The sequence below is a fragment of the Antechinus flavipes genome, chromosome 5 (genome assembly GCF_016432865.1).
Source record: "Antechinus flavipes isolate AdamAnt ecotype Samford, QLD, Australia chromosome 5, AdamAnt_v2, whole genome shotgun sequence".
Taxonomy (NCBI): Eukaryota; Metazoa; Chordata; class Mammalia; order Dasyuromorphia; family Dasyuridae; genus Antechinus; species Antechinus flavipes.
In genome coordinates, this window is record NC_067402.1 from 163871241 (window position 1) to 163891834 (window position 20594).

General features: G+C 30.8%; 1 protein-coding gene across 4 annotated transcripts in view; it reads left to right on the forward strand.

Annotated features, from left to right (window-relative positions):
* Positions 1-20594, forward strand: part of UPF2 (UPF2 regulator of nonsense mediated mRNA decay) — a 187820-nt gene that overhangs the window by 71810 nt on the left and 95416 nt on the right. For all 4 annotated transcript variants that reach the window (XM_051961295.1, XM_051961293.1, XM_051961297.1 and 1 more), the window contains exons 10-18: positions 348-461; positions 827-943; positions 2682-2867; positions 7363-7566; positions 8457-8732; positions 10065-10248; positions 15922-16061; positions 18660-18764; positions 19090-19188. In XM_051961295.1, the coding sequence (XP_051817255.1) occupies positions 348-461; positions 827-943; positions 2682-2867; positions 7363-7566; positions 8457-8732; positions 10065-10248; positions 15922-16061; positions 18660-18764; positions 19090-19188 (1425 nt within the window). The remainder of the gene's footprint in view (positions 1-347; positions 462-826; positions 944-2681; positions 2868-7362; positions 7567-8456; positions 8733-10064; positions 10249-15921; positions 16062-18659; positions 18765-19089; positions 19189-20594) is intronic.

Here is a 20594-nt window from a genome sequence, read left to right on the forward strand (position 1 = left end):
AGAGTGGAGCTTTGCACTATTGCAGAATGCCTACCATGGTGCCTGGCACATATAGTCAGAGCTTAATAAATGCATGTCAATCTCCAAACAACACTTACTATGTGCTAGGCACCATGCTAAAAGTGGAGATTCAGAGAAATTCAGAAAATAATCTTTGCTTTACAAGCTCACTGTGTAATGAGTAAGACAACATTAACTACAAATTAAGTATATCCAAGGTACATCAAAAAATAAGAATTTATAATTTGTTTTAAACTTGAGAGAGCACAACAGTTAATGATTTTTTTCTGCCAGAAGAAATTCACATTTCAAACTTTTAGACATTTCTTTTTCTTCTTTCTACATAGGTACGAAAAAAAGACCAAATCAATATTGAAACAAAAAACAAAACTGTTCGATTTATTGGAGAGCTTACCAAGTTTAAAATGTTCACTAAAAATGATACTCTACATTGTTTAAAGGTTAGTGTTGTGATCATTCCTTTTCATTTGATGGATTTATTTGGAAATAAAAACCTTAAAAGTGCTGTAAATAAATAATAAGGCAGGCTGCTAGTATTCATTTATGTATACTCTCAGAATAAATATAGAAATAAATAATATTGTAACCTATTTAATAAAGGAAATATGTTATTCTTTTTATCTTTTCCTTTCAACTATTATTATACATTATTAAATGAGAAAATCTAAGGTTAAAAATTTAAGTTTAAAGATTAAAAATTTTGAAACTTTAAAATAGGTCTTTTTTTTTTTTTTAAAGAATGCACAGAACTTTAAAATTGCTCAGTTTATTGGAAAAGATTAAAAATATCAATGTGTTTTCACAGATGCTTCTATCAGACTTTTCCCACCACCATATTGAAATGGCATGTACCCTGTTGGAAACTTGTGGAAGGTTTCTTTTCAGATCTCCTGAATCTCACCTGAGAACGAGTGTTCTTTTGGTAAGGGGAACTCTTTGTTTTAAGTCAAAATAATTACCAGGGTTGGTCCAAGACATCTTGGTTCTTTTATCACAAGCATAGCTATTCCTTTGGTATGCTAGGAATCGCCATATTTTATCTTTATCTTTATTTGAGAAATGCTGCCTTTTGCAATTGGAAAGCATTTTGCCTTTCAGTTTATCTAGTTCAGGTAATCCAATATGAATTAGCTTTTTCTACCTTAATATGCAAATATTTCAGCTCATCTCAGGCTGCAGTTTTCTAGTTTTCTCTCTGTCTTTTTTTTAAATTAGGAGACATTAGATTTTTCATCTAACTTTGCATATAATTTAGATTTTCTTAATTTTTGTGAGTTTTTTTTTTTTTTTGGTAATAGGTTTTTACTTTCAAGATACATGCAAAGAGAGTTTTCAACATTCACTCTTGCAAAACCTTGTGTTTCAAATTTTTCTCTTTCCCATCCCCTCCCAGCTCCTTCTCTAGACATCAGGTAATCTAGGATAGGTTAAACATGTGCAATTCTTCTAAATATATTTCCACACTTAATATGTTGTACAAGAAAAATCAGATGAAAAAAGGAGAAAAAATGAGAAAGAAAAAAACAAGCAAGCAGATAACAGCAAAAAAAAGGTGAAAATACTGTGTTATTATCTGCATTCAGTCCCCATAGTCCTCTTTCTGGATGCAGATGGCTTTCTCCATCACAAGTATATTGGAATTGGCCTGAATCACCTCATTTTTGAAAAGAGCCAAATCCATTACAGTTGATCATTTGCATAATCTTGTCGTTGCTATGTACAATATTCTCTTGGTTCTATTTGCTTTATTTATCATTAGTTCATGCAAGTCTTTCCAGGCCTTTCTGAAATCAGCCTACTGATCATTTCTTATACAACAATAATATTCCATAACATTCATATACCATAACTTATTTTGCCATTCCACTTCTGAGGGGCATCCACTCAGTTTTCAGTTCCTTGCTGCTACAAAAATTTTTGCACATGTGGGTCCTTTCCCTTTTTTAATTATGTAAAATGCATTCAGATACAGATCCTGTAAAGACACTGTTAGATCAAAGCATATGCACATTTTGATAGCCTTTTGGGCATAATTTCACATTGCTCTACAGAATGATTGTATCCACTTTGCTTTACCACCCAACTCCATGTGGTTGTATTTTAAAAACCTGCTTTTGCCAATTTAAATCATCAGGACAAAGTAATTAACCTTATTTCATAAGAGACTTGTTTTAAGATACAACTTAAGTTCTTATTTCCTATTGGTACAATATTGAGGAATGGTTGTTTTATTTCGAGCATTTGTGATCATATTCTGCAAAACAAAATTTAAAAAGATAATCAAGAAGCTAAAACAATGGTCTGGATCAGGATTAATGTAAAGTACTCCCTTTAGTTTAGAGATTGAATTGCAGAAGTACAAAGTTGAGGAGAAAATTTCTTATGATACATATTCATTTGATAAAGACATGGAGTTTTAATGAACTGTGATTTTTGTAAGAACCACCTTCCTAATTTTCAAAGGTATGTGGAAAATTATAACAGGCTTCTAAAAAGGAGATAGTGAATTTCTCATCACTTGAGGTCTTTAAGCATAATCTAGATGACTACTTAAAGATGTTGTACAGGAGATTCCTGTTCAGTTATGAACTAGATGATTTCTGCTTCCAATTCTGAGATTATATGATTTTAAGTTTTAAATTGTACTTTTTTTTCCCAAGGAACAAATGATGAGAAAGAAACAAGCAATGCATCTTGATGCAAGATACGTCACAATGGTTGAGAATGCATATTATTATTGCAATCCCCCTCCAGCAGAAAAAACTGTGAAGAAGAAGCGTCCGCCTCTCCAGGAATATATCCGTAAGCTCCTTTACAAGGACCTTTCCAAGGTTACTACTGAGAAGGTAAATTATTGTAAAATCGTTCATTACTAGAGAGCTTTGCTTTCTTCTCTGTGGTAATACAATGTTTGTTTTGGGCTCAATTTGATGGTTTTTTAAATTGATACTTTTGAGCAAAGTAACATGATTTCACAGACCATTTGGGATTATTGAATTCATAACCTGTCATAGAGACATAAATTCTTTGCTGTTGATGTGTATTCATTATTTAAATTGGAAGGTTGATAATAAATGGTGTATTTTTAAGTCTACTCAAAGGATGATTGGTGAGATTTAGGACTAAACAATGTTTCTTTTATGATTTGTTCTATGTAGTAAGGGTCTATAGAAATTCTAATTTGAAAGGGCCTTTAAAAACTTTTACCACCCACCCTTCTAGTGTATTCCTTTACCTTCAAGCATCATGGCCATTGTGGAAATGAAGGAAGGCTTGGAAGGGAAAAAATTTACTTAGTTCCCTCTGAAAATACAACATTTAGATGTCAAAATCAAAAATAGACTTTTGTTAATATATATATATGTGTAAAGACATCTTTTTAGCTATAATGATAAGGACATTGTCCTTCTAAATTTAACTGACAGTCACTTTCTAAGTGGTGATAAAATTGGGTAGAGTTAGTACTAAAATCCTTTAGTTCCTCTCTTTAACTCCCAGTAGATTAAGTTATTGTTCTTTCTGCTGTACCTTGTGTCTTCTAATGAATGTGAAGAACATTATACAATAGTGTTAAAAATTAAGGATGTATATTTAAGCTTTAGGATGTTATTTTCTTTCTAGGATTGTCCTAATCAAGAAATTTAATTTTTTTAAATTTTATTTTAACATCTTGGTTTATGGTAGTATTTTAAGATATTTTATAGTGTTGGGTTTTTTTGTTTTTTTTTGTCTTGATGCTGTTATTGTTATTGATATGTAGGCATCCATAAAAACCTTATTTCAGTAATACTTAAAAATTAAAACTTTTCAGATAGGTTTTTTTTTTTAAATTTTATTTTCCCTATTATGTGTAAAAACAGTGTGGTATTTTTGTTTGTTTTTTGATTATGTGTACATAAATTTTTTTTCACATATTTCCTTATGAATCATATTGGTAGAGAAAAATCAGAACAAAAGGGAAAAATCCACGAGAAAAAAAAGAAGTTAAAAGGAAAAAAAGTTAACATACCATATATTGATTTACATTCAGTCTCCATAGTTCTCTCCTGGATACAGATGACATTCTTCTGTCCAAAGTTTATTGGGATTGCCTTGGATCACTGAACTTCTAAAAAGAATCAAGTCTGTGATAGTTGATCATCACATAGTCTTGCTTTTGCTGGTTCTGCTTGTTTTGCTCAGCATTAGTTCATATAAATCTTTCCAGGCCTTCCTAAAGTCAGCTTGTTCATTATTTTTTAATAGAACAATAATATTTCATTACTTTCATAAACCATAACTCATTCAGCCAATTTCCATGGGCATTTAATCATTTTCTAATTCTTTGTCAACCCAAAAAGTGCTGCCACAATTATTTTGGCACATTGTGGGACCTTTTTTCCCTTTTTTATGATCTTTTAGGATACAGACTTAGTGGTACTGCTGGATCAAAGACTATGCACAGTTTTATAGCACTTAGGGCAGGGTTCCAAATTGCTCTCCAGAATGATTAGATCATTTCGCAATTCCATCAACAGTGTATTAGTGTCCCAGTTTTCTCACATGTCCTCTAACATTTTATCATTTATCTTTTCCAGTCATCTTAGCCAATTTGAGAGGTGTAAGGTAGTACCTCCAAGTTGACTTAATTTGCATTTCTCTAATCAGTAGTGATTTAGAGCATTTTTTTATATGACTAGAAATGGCTTGCCTTTATCAGAAACACTGTCTGTAAAAAAATTATTTCCCAACTTTATGCTTCCCTTGTAATCTTGTTTGTATTGGTTTTGTTTGTACAAAAACGTTTTAACTTAGTATAATCAAAATTGTCCATTTTACATTTCATAATGTTCTCTAGTTCTTCTTTGGCCATAAATTTCTTTCTTTTCCAGAGGTTTGATAACAAAACTAATACATCATATCCAATTACACATAAATATAGATTATTATCCATAATAAGTTACTTAGCAGTCTTATGAAGGAAAAGGTGGTAAAACATTAATATTTGAACTTTTTAGGAAAATAATGGTGTGGGAGTGTTGCAAAGCTTTTGAAAGTTAGTCAATATTTTTAATGTTTAAAGTAAATTATCCTTTGCTCTCCTAATTTGCTTGTAGTATCATCTTTTATGCCTAAATCATGTACCTATTTTGACCTTCTTTTGGCATATGGTGTTAGATGGTCTATGCAGAGTTTCTGATATTATTTTCACTGATACAGAGTTTTTTAGGGATAAATACTGGCCAATATGAATTTTTAAAATTTTTAAAACTTTTGTTGAGAAGTTTTGGAATATTTAGCAGAAAGAAAGAAAATTAACTTTGGAGAACAAAAATATAACTAAGATAATAAATAATAACTAAGAAAAATCAATTACCATTTTTTTCAATTTCCAATGGCCAATGTACTGCAAGTAGAAGTACAAAAGCAGAAACAATCCCTACTCTTGAGGAGTTTACATTCTAATGGGGGAAATAATATAAGTATATACAATAAATTAGAAAGACTAAATATAAATGGATATAAAGTGGCTAAGTACAAGGTAGTTTGGGAGGGTAGACAATTAGAAATAAGCAAAGATTTCATATAGAATTATGATACTTGAGGTATGTTTTAGAGGAAGATGCACACTCTCCAAGACAGATATCTGTAGGAAGTGTATTCCAAATATGTGGGACAGCAGTACAAAAGCACTGAAATAGGAGATAGAACCGATATATGTAGTGAACAGAGAAAAGGCCTTTATAGCTTTTTTTTTTTTTTTTCCAGAATGTAGGAGAGTATGTTGCAGTGAGGCTTAAAAGATAGTCTGGAGTCAGGTCTTATGAAAGGCTTTAAAAACAAAAACAGTAGGAAGTCTTTGATTTAAAAGAGGAGTAACTTGGTCAAATCTGAGCATTAGATTAATTTGCCCACGATATAGGATGGACTGGAGTCCAGACAGAAAGACCAACTGAATTATTTCACTATCCCAACTGAAAAGCAGTAGTACTTGTGTGAAGATAGATATGTCAAGATTTGACACTACTTGAATATAGAATGAAAGAAAGTAAAAGAGTTGAGGATAATGCTAAGGTTATAAACCTGAAACACTTGAAGGTTGGCATTGACCTTGACAGAAATTGGAAAGTTTTTATTTAACTTTTGTTTTCACATCATTCATTTCTGATTATATCCCTCCTCATGTCACTTCTCAGCAACTCATGCCTTGTAACAAGATTTAAAAAAAAAAAAAAAAGGCAGTTTAACAAAACTAATATATCATATCCAATTACACATAAATATAGATTATTATCCATAATAAGTTACTTAGCAGTCTTATGAAGGAAAAGGTGGTAAAACATTAATATTTGAACTTTTTAGGAAAATAATGGTATGGGAGTGTTGCAAAGCTTTTGAAAGGTAGTCAATATTTTTAATGTTTAAAGTAAAAAATGAAGGGAATATTAATGCGTTGAGCAGTAAGTAGCACTTAATGTTGGACACTGAAAGCTATTTTAGAATTCATATTGTTAAGACATTACAGATTAAAGAAAATTGCACGTAAATAAATGTTCTTGTTATTGGATAAGGAAGCTGAGACCAGAATTAGGAAGACTCGAATTCAAATCTGATCACAGAAACTTCCTAGTTTTGTGATCCTGAACTAAAAGGTTATTTAACCTTTTTCCCAGTTTCCTCATCCACAAAATGAGGGTGCTAATAGAACCTGCTTCCCCCAATTATTGGATACTGTGTTGTAATATTTGTGAAACATTTAGGATATTGCGTGGCACATACTAAACTGCGATATAAACGATAATTCTGAATGATAACTATTATCATTATTATTATAAAGAAAACTATGTGGATAGATTAATGGAGGTGAGTAGCCAAGATAAGAGAGTATCCTTGATTATTAACAGGACTAACAATACTTAGATTTTATATCCAGAAAGGATTCTCAAGAGGAAAGTTATAGCTCTCTTAATTAGTGTTGATCTGTTTCCTGTGGAGCTTTTGATGGTAGAATTATTTTTAAAAGGTGATGTATAATAGTAATCTGGAAGTAGTGATTAGTTTGTTGTAAGATATTTCTCAAACAGCTAATCCTGGAGATGCTGAAGAAACTCATTCCACTTACTATACAGTCTCTTCTGCATTTCCCTCTATTCCCCTATTTTTTAAGCAGATATTTATGTGGTCATCAGGAACAAGCATGATTGATGAAGAAGCAATCCTTTTAAAAGTATAGTAATTCTTAAGAATGACATTGATCCATAATGGAAAATTAAAATTGTTTTGTGTTAATCAAAATGAGATAATTAACACTGACGTAAATTAAAATTTACAATTAACTTAAACCAAATATTTTTTATTTAGGTATTAAGACAGATGCGAAAGCTGCCCTGGCAAGATCCAGAAGTGAAAGACTATGTTATTTGTTGTATGATAAACATCTGGAATGTGAAATATAATAGTATTCATTGTGTAGCCAACCTCTTAGCAGGATTAGTACTTTACCAGGAAGATGTTGGAATTCACGTTGTGGATGGAGTATTAGAAGATATTCGACTAGGAATGGAGGTAAAGGCATATTTCTGAAAGCCTCCAAAATATGTTCATGTGGAAAAATTAAAATAAAAATACTTTAGTTATATAATTTAAAAATAGAATTTTGATTCAACTTTTTAAATAATGGTAAGCTTTTGTTATCAAGTGATTTCTCTTTGTAATTGCTATTTTTATTAGCATGTTTCTGTTGTATGAAGTTCTTAGTTTATTTTCTGATTTAGAATTATTTTTTCCCCCATGTCCTGTATTTATGTCTTTTACCTATTTAATCAGATTAATACCATTACAAGGGAACACAATGTAATATGTTTGAAATGAGGAAGATTTGAGATCATATTCAGATTTGACTCTATAGCTATGTGTTCACAAAGTCATTTACCTGCTCTGAGTCTCAGGTTATTCTTTTAAGATAATTTTATTTTATGACCTGGTTAGGAACTACATTAGTGGAAGAAGAGAAATTAAAATTTCATTCTTTAAAAAGCATTATAATGACTTTTAAAGACTTATGAATATTACCAAACTTTAACATTTTTCCTGTAATTTTAAGTTCCTTTAGATTACAGAGGAACTATATAAAGTAATTAAGAGAAAGGATGCCATTTTTTTTAATTTCTAGAAATTGTGAATGAGTTTACTTTTGCCTGGATACTGTAACTTCTTTTGTACTCTTATACTTCTAATAATTTAAGCAGTGCCAGAGCATGGTAATTGCAGTTTCCTAGGAAATAATACTTTTTCCCCCCAAAACGAACAGACTTGGGAGGAATAAGAAAATCTGTCCCCCTTTATAGTTCTCTGCCAGTAATTCAGCTTTTTGAATTTTGAAGCTGTGAAATTCCATCTGTTTACAAGCATAATGTTTCTTATCTATTCAGTGTTTTCTGCTTTTGTTTTTTAAGGTAAACCAGCCTAAATTTAACCAGAGACGGATCAGCAGTGCCAAGTTCTTGGGGGAACTTTATAATTATCGCATGGTGGAATCAGCAGTTATTTTTAGAACTCTCTATTCTTTTACATCATTTGGTGTTAATTCTGATGGTACTCCAAGTCCATTGGATCCTCCTGAACATCTCTTCAGAATTAGGCTAGTATGCACTATTCTGGACACCTGTGGTCAGTACTTTGACAGAGGCTCCAGCAAACGAAAGCTTGATTGTTTCCTCGTTTATTTTCAGGTAGACACCAGATAAAATGCTGGTTTTATGTCTCATTGAATATATTGCTAGCCTTTAACAAATTATGACTTTTTTAGTATTTACAATAAATTGATACTTTAAACTCAGTTATACGTGCATTGCAGAAAAGTGTGTTGATTTTTCCTTAATTTTTGCTGTTATCTTCACATGTCTGTGTGGATTTACAAAAATATGCAAATATTTTATTTGTAGTTTTATCTATAACTTATTAGAATTACCATTATAATAGCATTTAAATGATAAAAATTTTCCTTTGGTTTCTGTGAATCTTTTTATGATATGAATTGATAGTTGCTTTAATTCCAAATTTATTTTGCAATAGGATCTAGAATTCTCTTTTAACAGGATATTCTAAAAATATAAACGTGGTCATTTTTAGAAGTAATTGGAACTCAAAACATTCTGTTGGTTAATATATTCCAGTTAATTTTCCATCATAATCATATATTACAACTTGTTCACCTATTCTCAATTGGTGGGCATTCAAAGAGGATTTTTAAAAATACTTTGTTTATCAGGATTAGTATTATTAAAAAGTGAAAATATCTCTGTCACAATTTAGATTTCAGTTCTGTTATAAAATGTCAAGAATAATAAACTACTTCACCTAGTTGTATGATGGAGAAAAAGTCTTTTAGCAGTGTCGTTCCCATTTGTATTCCGAAATTGATACTGCTGGCTCAGGAAAGAGAAGAAACAAATAAAATCTGACCCTGAGCAAGGAAAAATAGACACATCTTTAAAACTTGATGAAATTAAAGACAAAAACATAGAAGGAGAGAGAACTATCTAGGAGAAGTGAAATAAATGAAAGAATTGGGGGAATTAGGCCAGAAATGAAAGCTCTTTGTGCATTCCCTGAAAAGGAGGCTATAAAATTATGATTTGGTTTGTGAAAGGAAATGGACATCTAAAAGGAATGTGAGCTTTTGAGTGCCTACAGTAGTAGGCACTACATAATACAGTAGTATTACTGTGCTCACAGTAGACTTTCCTTTGCTATTTTAAAATTATGAATATTTAAACATTTAATTCTTTACCCTTTTGATATTTTAATTGACTTTTTAATACTAAAACATCTTAGACAAAATAAAAAGCTTTTATCAAATAGGCTGTAATTTTAAATCTGATCACTGTATTAATAATATTTTAACTATACTTCAAACGAGAATTTTCTTTTAATTTCATAGTAATGAAAAACAAACTACAGATTCATAGAATACATTTTGTTTTTTACTTTTAATTATCTTGTATTTATAATTAAATTCTGCTACCAATGTCTCATAGCCTAATATTCTTATTTGTTACTAGCGATATGTTTGGTGGAAGAAAAATTTGGAGGTTTGGACAAAAGACCATCCTTTTCCTATTGACATAGATTATATGATCAGTGATACATTAGAACTGTTGAGACCAAAAATCAAACTTTGTAATTCTCTGGAAGAATCCATCAGACAAGTACAAGACTTGGAACGAGAATTCTTAATAAAATTAGGTAAGCAAATTGGCGGGGGAAGGAAGGGGGTAATAATTGTGATTCTTTTTTTTTTTTTTTTTTCCCCCCATAGCTTTTGATTTACAAGTTATATGTATGGGTAATTTTACAGCATTGACAATTGCCAAACCTTTTGTTCCAATTTTTCCCCTCCTTTCCCCCACCCCTTCTCCTAGATGGCAGGATGACCAGTAGATGTTAAATATATTAAAGTTATAATTGTGATTCCTGACAATTGAATGTTTTGTTTAGTAGTATAGTTAATTATAGTTTTATATTCATTGTGCTTTGTATACTTGATTCTGAGTTATATAATGTTGTTAGGCATACCTTTTTGGGGTATCATTCAGTTAATAACAATTCAGAAGAACATAACCTTGAGGGATTTCTAGAAAATGTTGATAAAGAAAAACACATTTCTTAAATTATGAACATTGCATATTTTTGGTTGCTTATGTAATATTTTTCTTTGTATTTATGTATATTCTTCAGTTTTATTTGCTTATTAGAGACATTGTAGCATATTAGTTAGAGAATTGGCCTTGAAATCAGGGTAATCTGAATTTATACAGCAACCTTGAGATCTACTGGCTTTTATTCTAGGCAAATAACTTATAAGTAACCCAGGCAACAGTACAAGAATGCAAGTTAAAAAGTATCTGCCAGTTAGCATTGGTAGAGAGAACTTGTCATCTTTTCAGAAAAAGTACAGGTCCTATACCATGTTATCCCTTCCCACCATATCCTCTAGTACTATAAATATTATTAGTTATTTCTAGAAGAACTTAGTATTATTTTGAACCATTCACACATTTCCTTTGTCAGAATGCTCCTTCCTATGCATTATTGTAGAATATTTGCTTTACCAAGGGGAATATAGGAGAAATGAATTTTTTTGTTTTGTGATTCATTTATTAGATGGGTCTGTTTTCTAGTATTGTAGTTGAATAAGTTGTTTGTAAACTCTACAAGAAATAGTTCATTGTTAATTAGTTATTTGAATAAGGAGAAATTAAATATAGGCCTTGACACATTAAAATTCTCAGAGAGAATGAAACAGATTTTGTTTCTATCATTTAACAATGCTTAAAACTGTGTTTTTGTATTTCTTATCATTCCATATAGAGGACCAACTAGTTCATACTATGATGGAAACTTAAATTTGCTGGATTAAGACTGTCAATTATCAGAATAAATCTCAAATTCTGTTACAGGCCTATTGAGTTTCAGTCCTTGCCAAGTGTCACAACCTTTTTGTTCTGGTAGTAGAAAGAATACCTTGCTAAGAAATTCATTCTTGAAGTCATTTGGCATTTTTCCTGTATTGCATCAAATCCCTTAAAAATTAATTTTTATAGTGAAGAAGAGACTAACTTTTATTTTCTTAAGCTGCTCTGGCTTGTCCTATATAGTAAACTCTGTTTCCTTATGCAGAACTTCTGAGTCCATTGTGTCTGATATTGAGAAAAATATTTGTTAAGATGCTACTGACTGAGCCAAGTGTTACATTTGTTATTTACAAGTTCACAAAGGTTTCTGTATGATAATCCCGTTTTTAAAAAATCTTTCAAGTTTTCTACTTCTTTTCTTTGATAAATAAATTTCTTTGATAAGTTCTAAAAATAATTTTTACATCAAGCAATTGCAGTAATAATGCTATTCTTAAAAATTCATGTTTTTAAGTTTTATAGCAGATAAATGTTTATGTGTAAGACAATTATTTATGCAGACAGAAAAATTAACTCTTTTTTCATTTAATTTGCTAAGGGTGAAAAAACTTGCCTTAGTTTCTTTTTATGACGTTTTTATTGTGTACCATATTCTATACATTTTTGTACGTCTTAAGCACATGCTATTTACTAGGTACTTTTCCAGATGCTAGGGATACAAAAATGAAGATAAAGTCCCTGAACTCATGAGATTTACAGTTAATTGGGATGGATGACAAGGGTATATTTATACAAGTATTAATACAAAGAAGAAATATGATAAAGAAAATTTTGAAAACTTTTTTTTTTAACTTTTTACTTATAAGTTTGGTCCAAAAGATTTTAAGCTATAGGGCTATAGAATTCAGGCATAGTGAATTGTTTGTATTATTAGATTGAAGACCAGTATATGCCTGGAATGTCTGAAATTATGAAAAGTTGTAGAGTAAAATGAGGATGAAAAGCTAGATTGGAACCTAATTGTAAAGGGACTAAAATTTCAGAATGTGGAATTTGTATTTTCTCTTATTAGCAATGGGGAGTGACTGAAGATTTTTGGGGAAATGACAAAATTTGCTAATTTTTAAAATAATCAACAGCTTTGTATTTACTCTATTTACTTGTTTGGGTATATATGCCCAATTTTTAATATATGGCATCTTTGTTTTTCTTATCTAGCTATTATCTTTCTAGGTGTTTAATGTATTAAAAAGGGTATAGCATTTCCTTAGTTAGCTCATTAGGGTGTTTTAACACTCAAAAGAATTCATATGAAGATTTTTTAAAAATCATAGAAGTATTATAGTCATATCACTTTTTATTGTTTATTCATCTTTCATCTTTTAAATATTTTGTTTTAAATTGTCCATTTTAAAATGGAACTTCTTTGAGAAGTTTTTTTCTTTTTTTTTTTTTTTCGGGGTGGGGGGATTACAGTGCTTAGCATAATAACTCATGCAACTATCTTAATCATGCTTTTTCAGTTCAGTTAAACTCAAATAAAGGCACTTTGAAGGGTTCTGGCTAGGCCTTTTGAATAAAAAGACAAGAATAAAATTGATGTTTTTCTCAGAAAACTTAACATTTTATTAGCAATATGCAACATGTTCACAAGTAAGTAAATCTTATAATTTGTCATGTGACAGAGCATTAACATTTGTGTTAGAGTAGGGTGTTATATGCAGTTACATTCAAAGATATTTTTAATTCCTTATAAAAACTAGAAATATAACCATTCATGGGAAGCTTTCTTATGTAATCTTTTTAATAGAAAACATGATGTATATTTTTGGTACAATATTTGGGATTCATTTAATATTTCAAAGCAAGTTTTATCTTAATCATTAAGGAAAATCTCAGATTTGCTTCACTATTGAATTTCATTTTCTTCTTCTTTGTTCTTCACTTGCTAGTGACTAAACCTTGATTATTTTTGTCATAATATCTCTTGCTTCTATGCCTTCCTTTCTACCGTAATTTGATTCCTGGCCAGTTATATCTTAGCTGTTCTAACATGATCTTAATGATTTATCTATCTTCAGTTTCTGTTCTCTGCTCCATTTTTACATATCATCTCTAGCATTAATTTTCCTTTGGAAAGGATCACTTTGATCCTTTTACTTTTAGAGTCAAGAATCTTCAGTGTATCCTCATTGTCTAGAGAACTAAGTCCACAGTTTATACTAAGTACACTAATGGATCCCAATCCATCTTTCCAATTTGAAATTTTGGTTGTCCTAAACTAATTAAAGGCCAGACCAAGTCCTTTCTCTGAGAAGTCTTTGCCTTAAACATTTCAGTCCAAGAATATTTCACCTATATCTGAATTTCAATAGCAGTGGTTATTTTTATCATTTTTTAATATTTACCATATGCACTTTTAAAATCACCTATTATAATGTCCTAGCATTATAGGACTATCATTGATTCTACTCTCAAAAACATTAGTATGCATAAAGTTATTGTTCTGATAACTGTATGGTATCAAAGAGGAAGGGACATAAAAAATCATGTAATTTAATAAGCTGTCTCTTAAATTTTCCTGTGAAAATAATGTTTAGAGAAAAACTTGTAATGAATTTAAGATAGTTAAAACATTTATTTCGGTAAATTCTAAATAATTATGGAAATTATTTTGCCATATAACAGTATTTGTTGCAGTGATTTCTATAGTATTCAGCTTAAATGAGGAGCTGTGTGGAAAAAGGCAGTGAGGCAAAAGTCAGATGTTGAATTTTTCTCACATATTCTTATTGAATCTTGAGCAAATTAGCCTCTCTAGACTTTAGTTTCCTTTAGTAGTTACAAAACTAAATTAGCTAATCTCTAAAAATGCTTCCATCTCTTTCTGCTAATATATATTATCCAATATTTGTGTATCATACATGATGCATTGTGGAGATACAGTAGTACTGTACTAGACAAGATCTCTGCCCTAAAATTGCTGTTAGAGGATATTGACAGTTAACTAGGGGAGATGACTTTAATGCTCATAAATTAGAGAAATACATAAAAAAGTGCTCAGTAGAAAGTTGCGTGGCACATGCTGCATGATCCATGAGTTCAATGAGGAGAACAATGATTGTTAGAGTTGTCAGGCACATCTTTATAGACAAAATGGCATTAGGGTAGGTCATAAGGAATTGATGAGGCAGGACTGCATTGAAAGAATTAAAGAACAATATAAGAAAAGGTATAGAAACAGCAGTGACCTCAGGGACAGTGGTGATAGGACAGTGAAGAGAAGATTGACATGAGCAGAGAATGTGTTTGATAAATATGGCGAAATTGGAGAGGTAATATGAAAAAATAATGTGAAATGTTTGGAAGTTAAGTAGATGATTAAAAGTTTACATCTTAAAGTTTTTTGAGCAAGAATTTACAGGAAATTAATTGTGCAATGACAAATAACAAGATATGAGAAAGACTGGAATCAGGTTAACTGTAGGATATTTTTTATTAAAAGGGGGAGAGAGAGGGAGAGGGAAAAAAAGGGAGGGGGAAGGAGAGGAAGTGTAAACATGATTTACATCATGAACAAAACCTATGGCCTTCTTTCTCTTCTGGAATCTCAACTTTATCATCACCAACTATTCATATTTATATAGTACTAAGGTTGAATTTACTAGCGACTGAGAATCTGTTCATGATTTCTAATTTTGTGTCTGAGGCTTCTGGGAATCTAAAAAAATTGTAGCTTGTTAGGAAATTAATCTTAATGACTTGCACTTGAAGCTTATCTTGTCTTGCTTTCCTGCCTGTTCGTTTTCTCCTCTTTCCTCCTTCCAACCTTTGATAAGAGCTTTGATTTTATTAACATGGGGACTTAATACTGAGGAACTCCCTCTTCCAGTGCATATCAACATCTTTTCTACAATCTTGATTTTTTTTTTTTTTGGTTGAGATGTTTGAGGTTAAATGACTTACCCAGGGTCACACAGCTAGGAAGTGTTAAGTGTCTGAGACCAGATTTGAACTTGGGTCCTCCTGACTTCAAGGCTGGTGCTCTATCCACTGTGCCACCTAGCTGCCTCTACAACTTTGATTTTTAAAGAGCATTGAAAGGTTAAATGACTTGCTCAGGATGATACAGGCAGTACGTGATGGAAGTGGGGATTGAATCCATGTTTTCTTCCTTGCTAAAACAGCCCTAAATCTTCTGATCTCTTTTGTTCACATACTAAAATTAGAAATTATAGTCACATGTTTATATATGTATATATATTATACACTTATATACAATATATTATATATATGTTATATATATAGTTAAAATATCAATTTAACATCACTTAGTAGAGACTTATAGGATGTTTCCTTTTCTATGGCAGTATGGAAGAGACATAAGAATTTCATGTATGCAAAATATTTCTTTAACTATTCTTTTAATATACCTTATATGTTCTTAGTTGAAGTACTTCCTGAAAATTGTCTCATATTTATGTTTTATTTCTTAAATTTTAAGGTCTTATGAATGACAAAGATTCAAAAGATTCCATGACAGAAGGAGAAAATCTTGAAGAAGATGAAGAGGAGGAAGAAGGAGGAGCTGAGACAGAAGAACAATCTGGAAATGAAAGTGAAGTAAATGAACCTGAGGAAGAGGTGATGACACTTTTATTTATAGCCAAGTTTGTAAAAGGTACATTTGTTGAAGTGTAGCCTATTTAAACCAAGCCTATGTCCAAGGTGACAACAGTTTATTACATTTCCCATACTTTCTATCTTTTAAAAATTAGCTTATATTCCCTTTATAGTGATTTAAAGTGATTAAAAATATCATTGATGAAATCCTATCAATTTTAAAGAAAAAATAACAGCCCTTTTCTTCTAAACCTGTCCCTTTATAGTATACTTCATTTATTGTATCATTTATTCCAGCACTGATCCTACTAATCTTGTTATATTTCAAAGTCTAATAGCATTTGTAATTTGAAATTCATTCATACTTTAATAATTAATAAGTAATAATTAATAATCTCTTCTTTTGCTAGATTTTTTTTTTGTTGTTAGAAAAAAGTCAGTAGTAAATAAATGACTACAAGACTACCATAATAAAACAGAGGTGGCTACCTAAGGCTATTAATTTTTCTACTGTTAAATGATAAAGACCCTCCAGCTATGTTTGTACATGTGTAGGGTAATATGAGACTTTTGCATAATTTGAAGCATATCTTTAATATGGTGCTTTATAATTAAAAGAAGTGATTATAGAAAAGCAGTGTATACAGTGGCCCATTCCCTTAGGGTTTTAATGAACCTTTACTTATTTGTAGCAAGTATAGATGTCAATTTAAAACTTTATCTCATTTCTGACTTTTTCTTTCTTTAGTGCAAGTACTCCTTTGAAATACAAGTAGTTATTAGCCAGTTAAAATTTTATAGCTATGCAAAACATTTCTGTAATTGATAGTGTAATAAATGAGCCTTTTGCTGCTTTGTTTTTATGTGAAGATGTTTTGCATTCTTATACTATTTCTTCTCTGAAAATGCATCCTTTATATAAATTTATAATTTTGGGAGTGATGTAGTATTTAGCTATTACTTTAAGGATGCAAACTTGATTTACAATAAAAATTTATAATGACACATAAGGTATTTTTTTCTGGATAAATAAAATATATGTACAAATATGCTGGAGCTTTGGCACTAGAAAGGAAAACAGAGAAAGAATGCTTCATCTCCCTCATCTACTGACCAAGTATGAACACCTTCCTCATGAACTACAGAAGATAATGTAAAGAGAGGAGAAGGAAATAATAAAATAGGAAGAGCTATGATTGGGTAAACTAAAACAATTTTCACCTGCTCGGAAGTGTGCTCAAATCCAGTCTCCACCCAAAAAGAACTTTCTTCATCATATTCTACCTGCAGGTCCTGAGTATGACTTTTAAAATTAGTTGTTTAGAACTCATTTCTGCTTTGTAATATGATATAAAAATGACCACTGAATAAGATTTCATTTTTAGGTCAGGAATTGTTCCCTAAGAGGAGTCTGTCTAGATTTCAGGGCAGTGCTGGGGGTGAAGGAGATTGGTCTCTGAACTTGTTGGGGCAGATAATTACGTTTTTATTTTAACATAAGTGATTCCTTTTGGGTGTAATCCCGAATATATATTTTTAATGCATTTAAAAACATTTTGAGAAGACCATATGCTCAGGTTGCCAAAGTGGGGTCATGATACATATAAAAAAGGTTGTGAATCCCCTGCTTTAGGCTCTCCTGCTGCAACTTTCAAAATTTTTATTTCCCCCACTACAATGTTTTTTTTTCCAAATTTATTCATATTGATGCATATTGTTTTTATAGTATATCACATTCCTTTCCAAATATGTTCCTTTCCTTCCATGTAGTATGTTGATTATGTCTGACATTATGTGCAATATTTTGGGGACTTTTTATAAATTATTTATCATATGTAGCAAAAATATAGAATACATTTGTTAGAGTTCGGTAAAGTTGCTTAGTCTGCTCTTTTTCACTATGGACGTGACATTGTCAGTTCTGAATGACCCCAGTGAAGTTCTTATCCTGGCCAGTACTTGTGAATATGTAAATTAATTCATATTTACAAATTACTTTCTTCCTTTTCAAATCTTTAATGGCAAAAATCTTAAGATAAAAGTCATACTTTTGAATGTGATTGCTTTATGGGGTGTGTTAATTTGGCTTCCCTAAGTATTTTTTTTTTAAATCACTCAAAAACTGAGATTTCCTAGCGTCACTTTGATAGTTTCAATCTGATAAATAATAATTTAGAACACCAAATTGCTTTCTTGAGCAAAATCATGGGGTCTTGAAAATGTTTTGCCATTGTAATGCTATGTAGAAATCAGCCCATTTTCAGATTAATTTCACAGGGGAAAAAATTATAGGAAGTTCACAGAACTTGTTTTTTATTGAAAACAAGGAGGAGGCCTACAAAGGATCTTTGTATTGTTTAGATCAATGGAAGATAATGAAGTCAGTTTTCAACTACTGGTATTCAGTAAATGTTGCCAGCTAACATTGCATTACCATTGTAAGCAGTCTACATAGTAGGCTGAATGAAACTCAAAGACAATAATTGATTATTCAGAACTGTTGGAAATCAGATTTGTAAAGCATGAATAACATCAGTGTTCACTGTTGGCTCCTTACAATTGTATTCAGGTATGCCATGGTATTAACCTCAAAAAATAATTTTTAAAAAACAATTTTAGGAGGGTTCTGACAATGATGATGATGATGGAGAGGAAGAAGAGGAGGAGAATACAGATTACCTTACAGATTCCAATAAGGAAAATGAAACTGATGAAGAGAACACTGTATGTATTGCTGAGAAATTTGCCTTTGTAAATCACCATCCTTTTCCATGATATTTCAGTGCTAGGCATGGGAATTCTGTGTGCATTTATGATGTGTAATTGTATTCTTTCAGATCCTTTCAGAAAATATGAACAATTGTACTATAATAGCCAGCTAAGCATTTCTTTATAATGCAGTTCTTTTTCCCATAACTTTATTGAAAAATATTATAAAATGCCCACTTATTTATTGCGCTATTCTAGACACTATACAAGATAAATTAAAATGATTCTCTGCTATCTAGCAGTTTACATTTGAAATTTATGATTTTATGTTTTCTCTAAGGAGGTAATGATTAAAGGAGGTGGACTTAAACATGTCCCATGTGCAGAGGATGAAGACTTCATTCAGGCTCTAGATAAAATGATGCTGGAAAATCTTCAGGTATTAACTTTTGCTTTGTTTTTCTAAGAAATTCTAGTATAAATAAAATTAACCTATTATCTAAGTACCTAAAAATTAAAGTACATTCAGATTATTGGATATTGCATAGTACAATGTAGTTAAATGTAAGATTGCCCACTGCAAGTAAAATCATCTTATATTTAAATACTTAAAATACATTCAGATCATTGAATAATGGATCATAGAATATAGTTAAACATCTGTATCTGTAGTAGACTTTACGTTCTATTCTGATATTATTTTTAACACTGTTCCTAGTCCAATCATTCATTTGAAATGAGCTAGGAAAAAATATCAACTTTAAGGATGTGGGCGAGCAGTGTATTTTCAGTATACTATCAAGAATCTTCAGTCAGACTTTGCAGAAGACATTTGATTTCTAGAAAGACAGTAATTTTCATTAAATAGTCACACTAATAATTGGAGAACTTGTCTCTTTGTGGTGTGATTAAATTACATAGTTATGCATATTCATGAAAAAAATTCACTTACAGAGCAGCTAGGTGGTGCAGTGGTTAGAGCCCCAGCCCTGAAGTCAGGAGGGACCCGAGTTCAAATCTGCCCTCAGACATTTAATACTTCCTAGCTGTGTGACTCTAGGCAAGTCACTTAACCCCAATTGCCTCAGCAAAAAAGAAAGGAAAAAAATTCACCTTCTTTGTTGCTAGTAAGGTCAGTTTCCTTGAAGTCTGCATTAAAATATTACCTATCAATAAATACTTTTAGTGAAGACTGCATATACCTCTATTAAAATAGAACTCCTTATTTCTAAGGAATTGCATTCATGGACTAAGAGTCTCAAGTACATACTTTTGGTCACATGGTAAATTAATACACTCTATCAAATTATAAGTTAATAAATTGAAAACATAATGGTTCTGATCTTGCCATGAAGGAGGAGCATTTTCCCTTTTTTAAAAGTACATTCATTACTTAATATATTAAGATGCCATTTACTGTATTGGGGGAAAAATACACTCCTATACTCTCTTTGTGGAAAGAGCATTTTCAATGCTATGCACATATATATATCCTTCCCTACTACAGCTGATTTATTATGTAGAATCAGACCCATTTTAGAGGCTGTCATTTGTTTTATGAAGAAGTCTTGCCTAAAATTCTTGTCCAAACATTTTTATTTACTTTTCTTGGTCATAAAATTGATCTTTTTTCAATTTCTTTTCATTCTTTTTATTTAAAATCTTAAAGAATATTTCCCTAGTGTTCTTGAATGTTTTTTATTTAGAATATAAGTTTAATTAGCTTTTATTTTCAGTATTTTATTGTGACTTGAAACATCAAGACTTATTAAATGTTTAAAACTATTGAAAATAATTTCTTCTTTTAAATATAGCTAGCCTTTGTGCACCCTTCCTATTTATTTT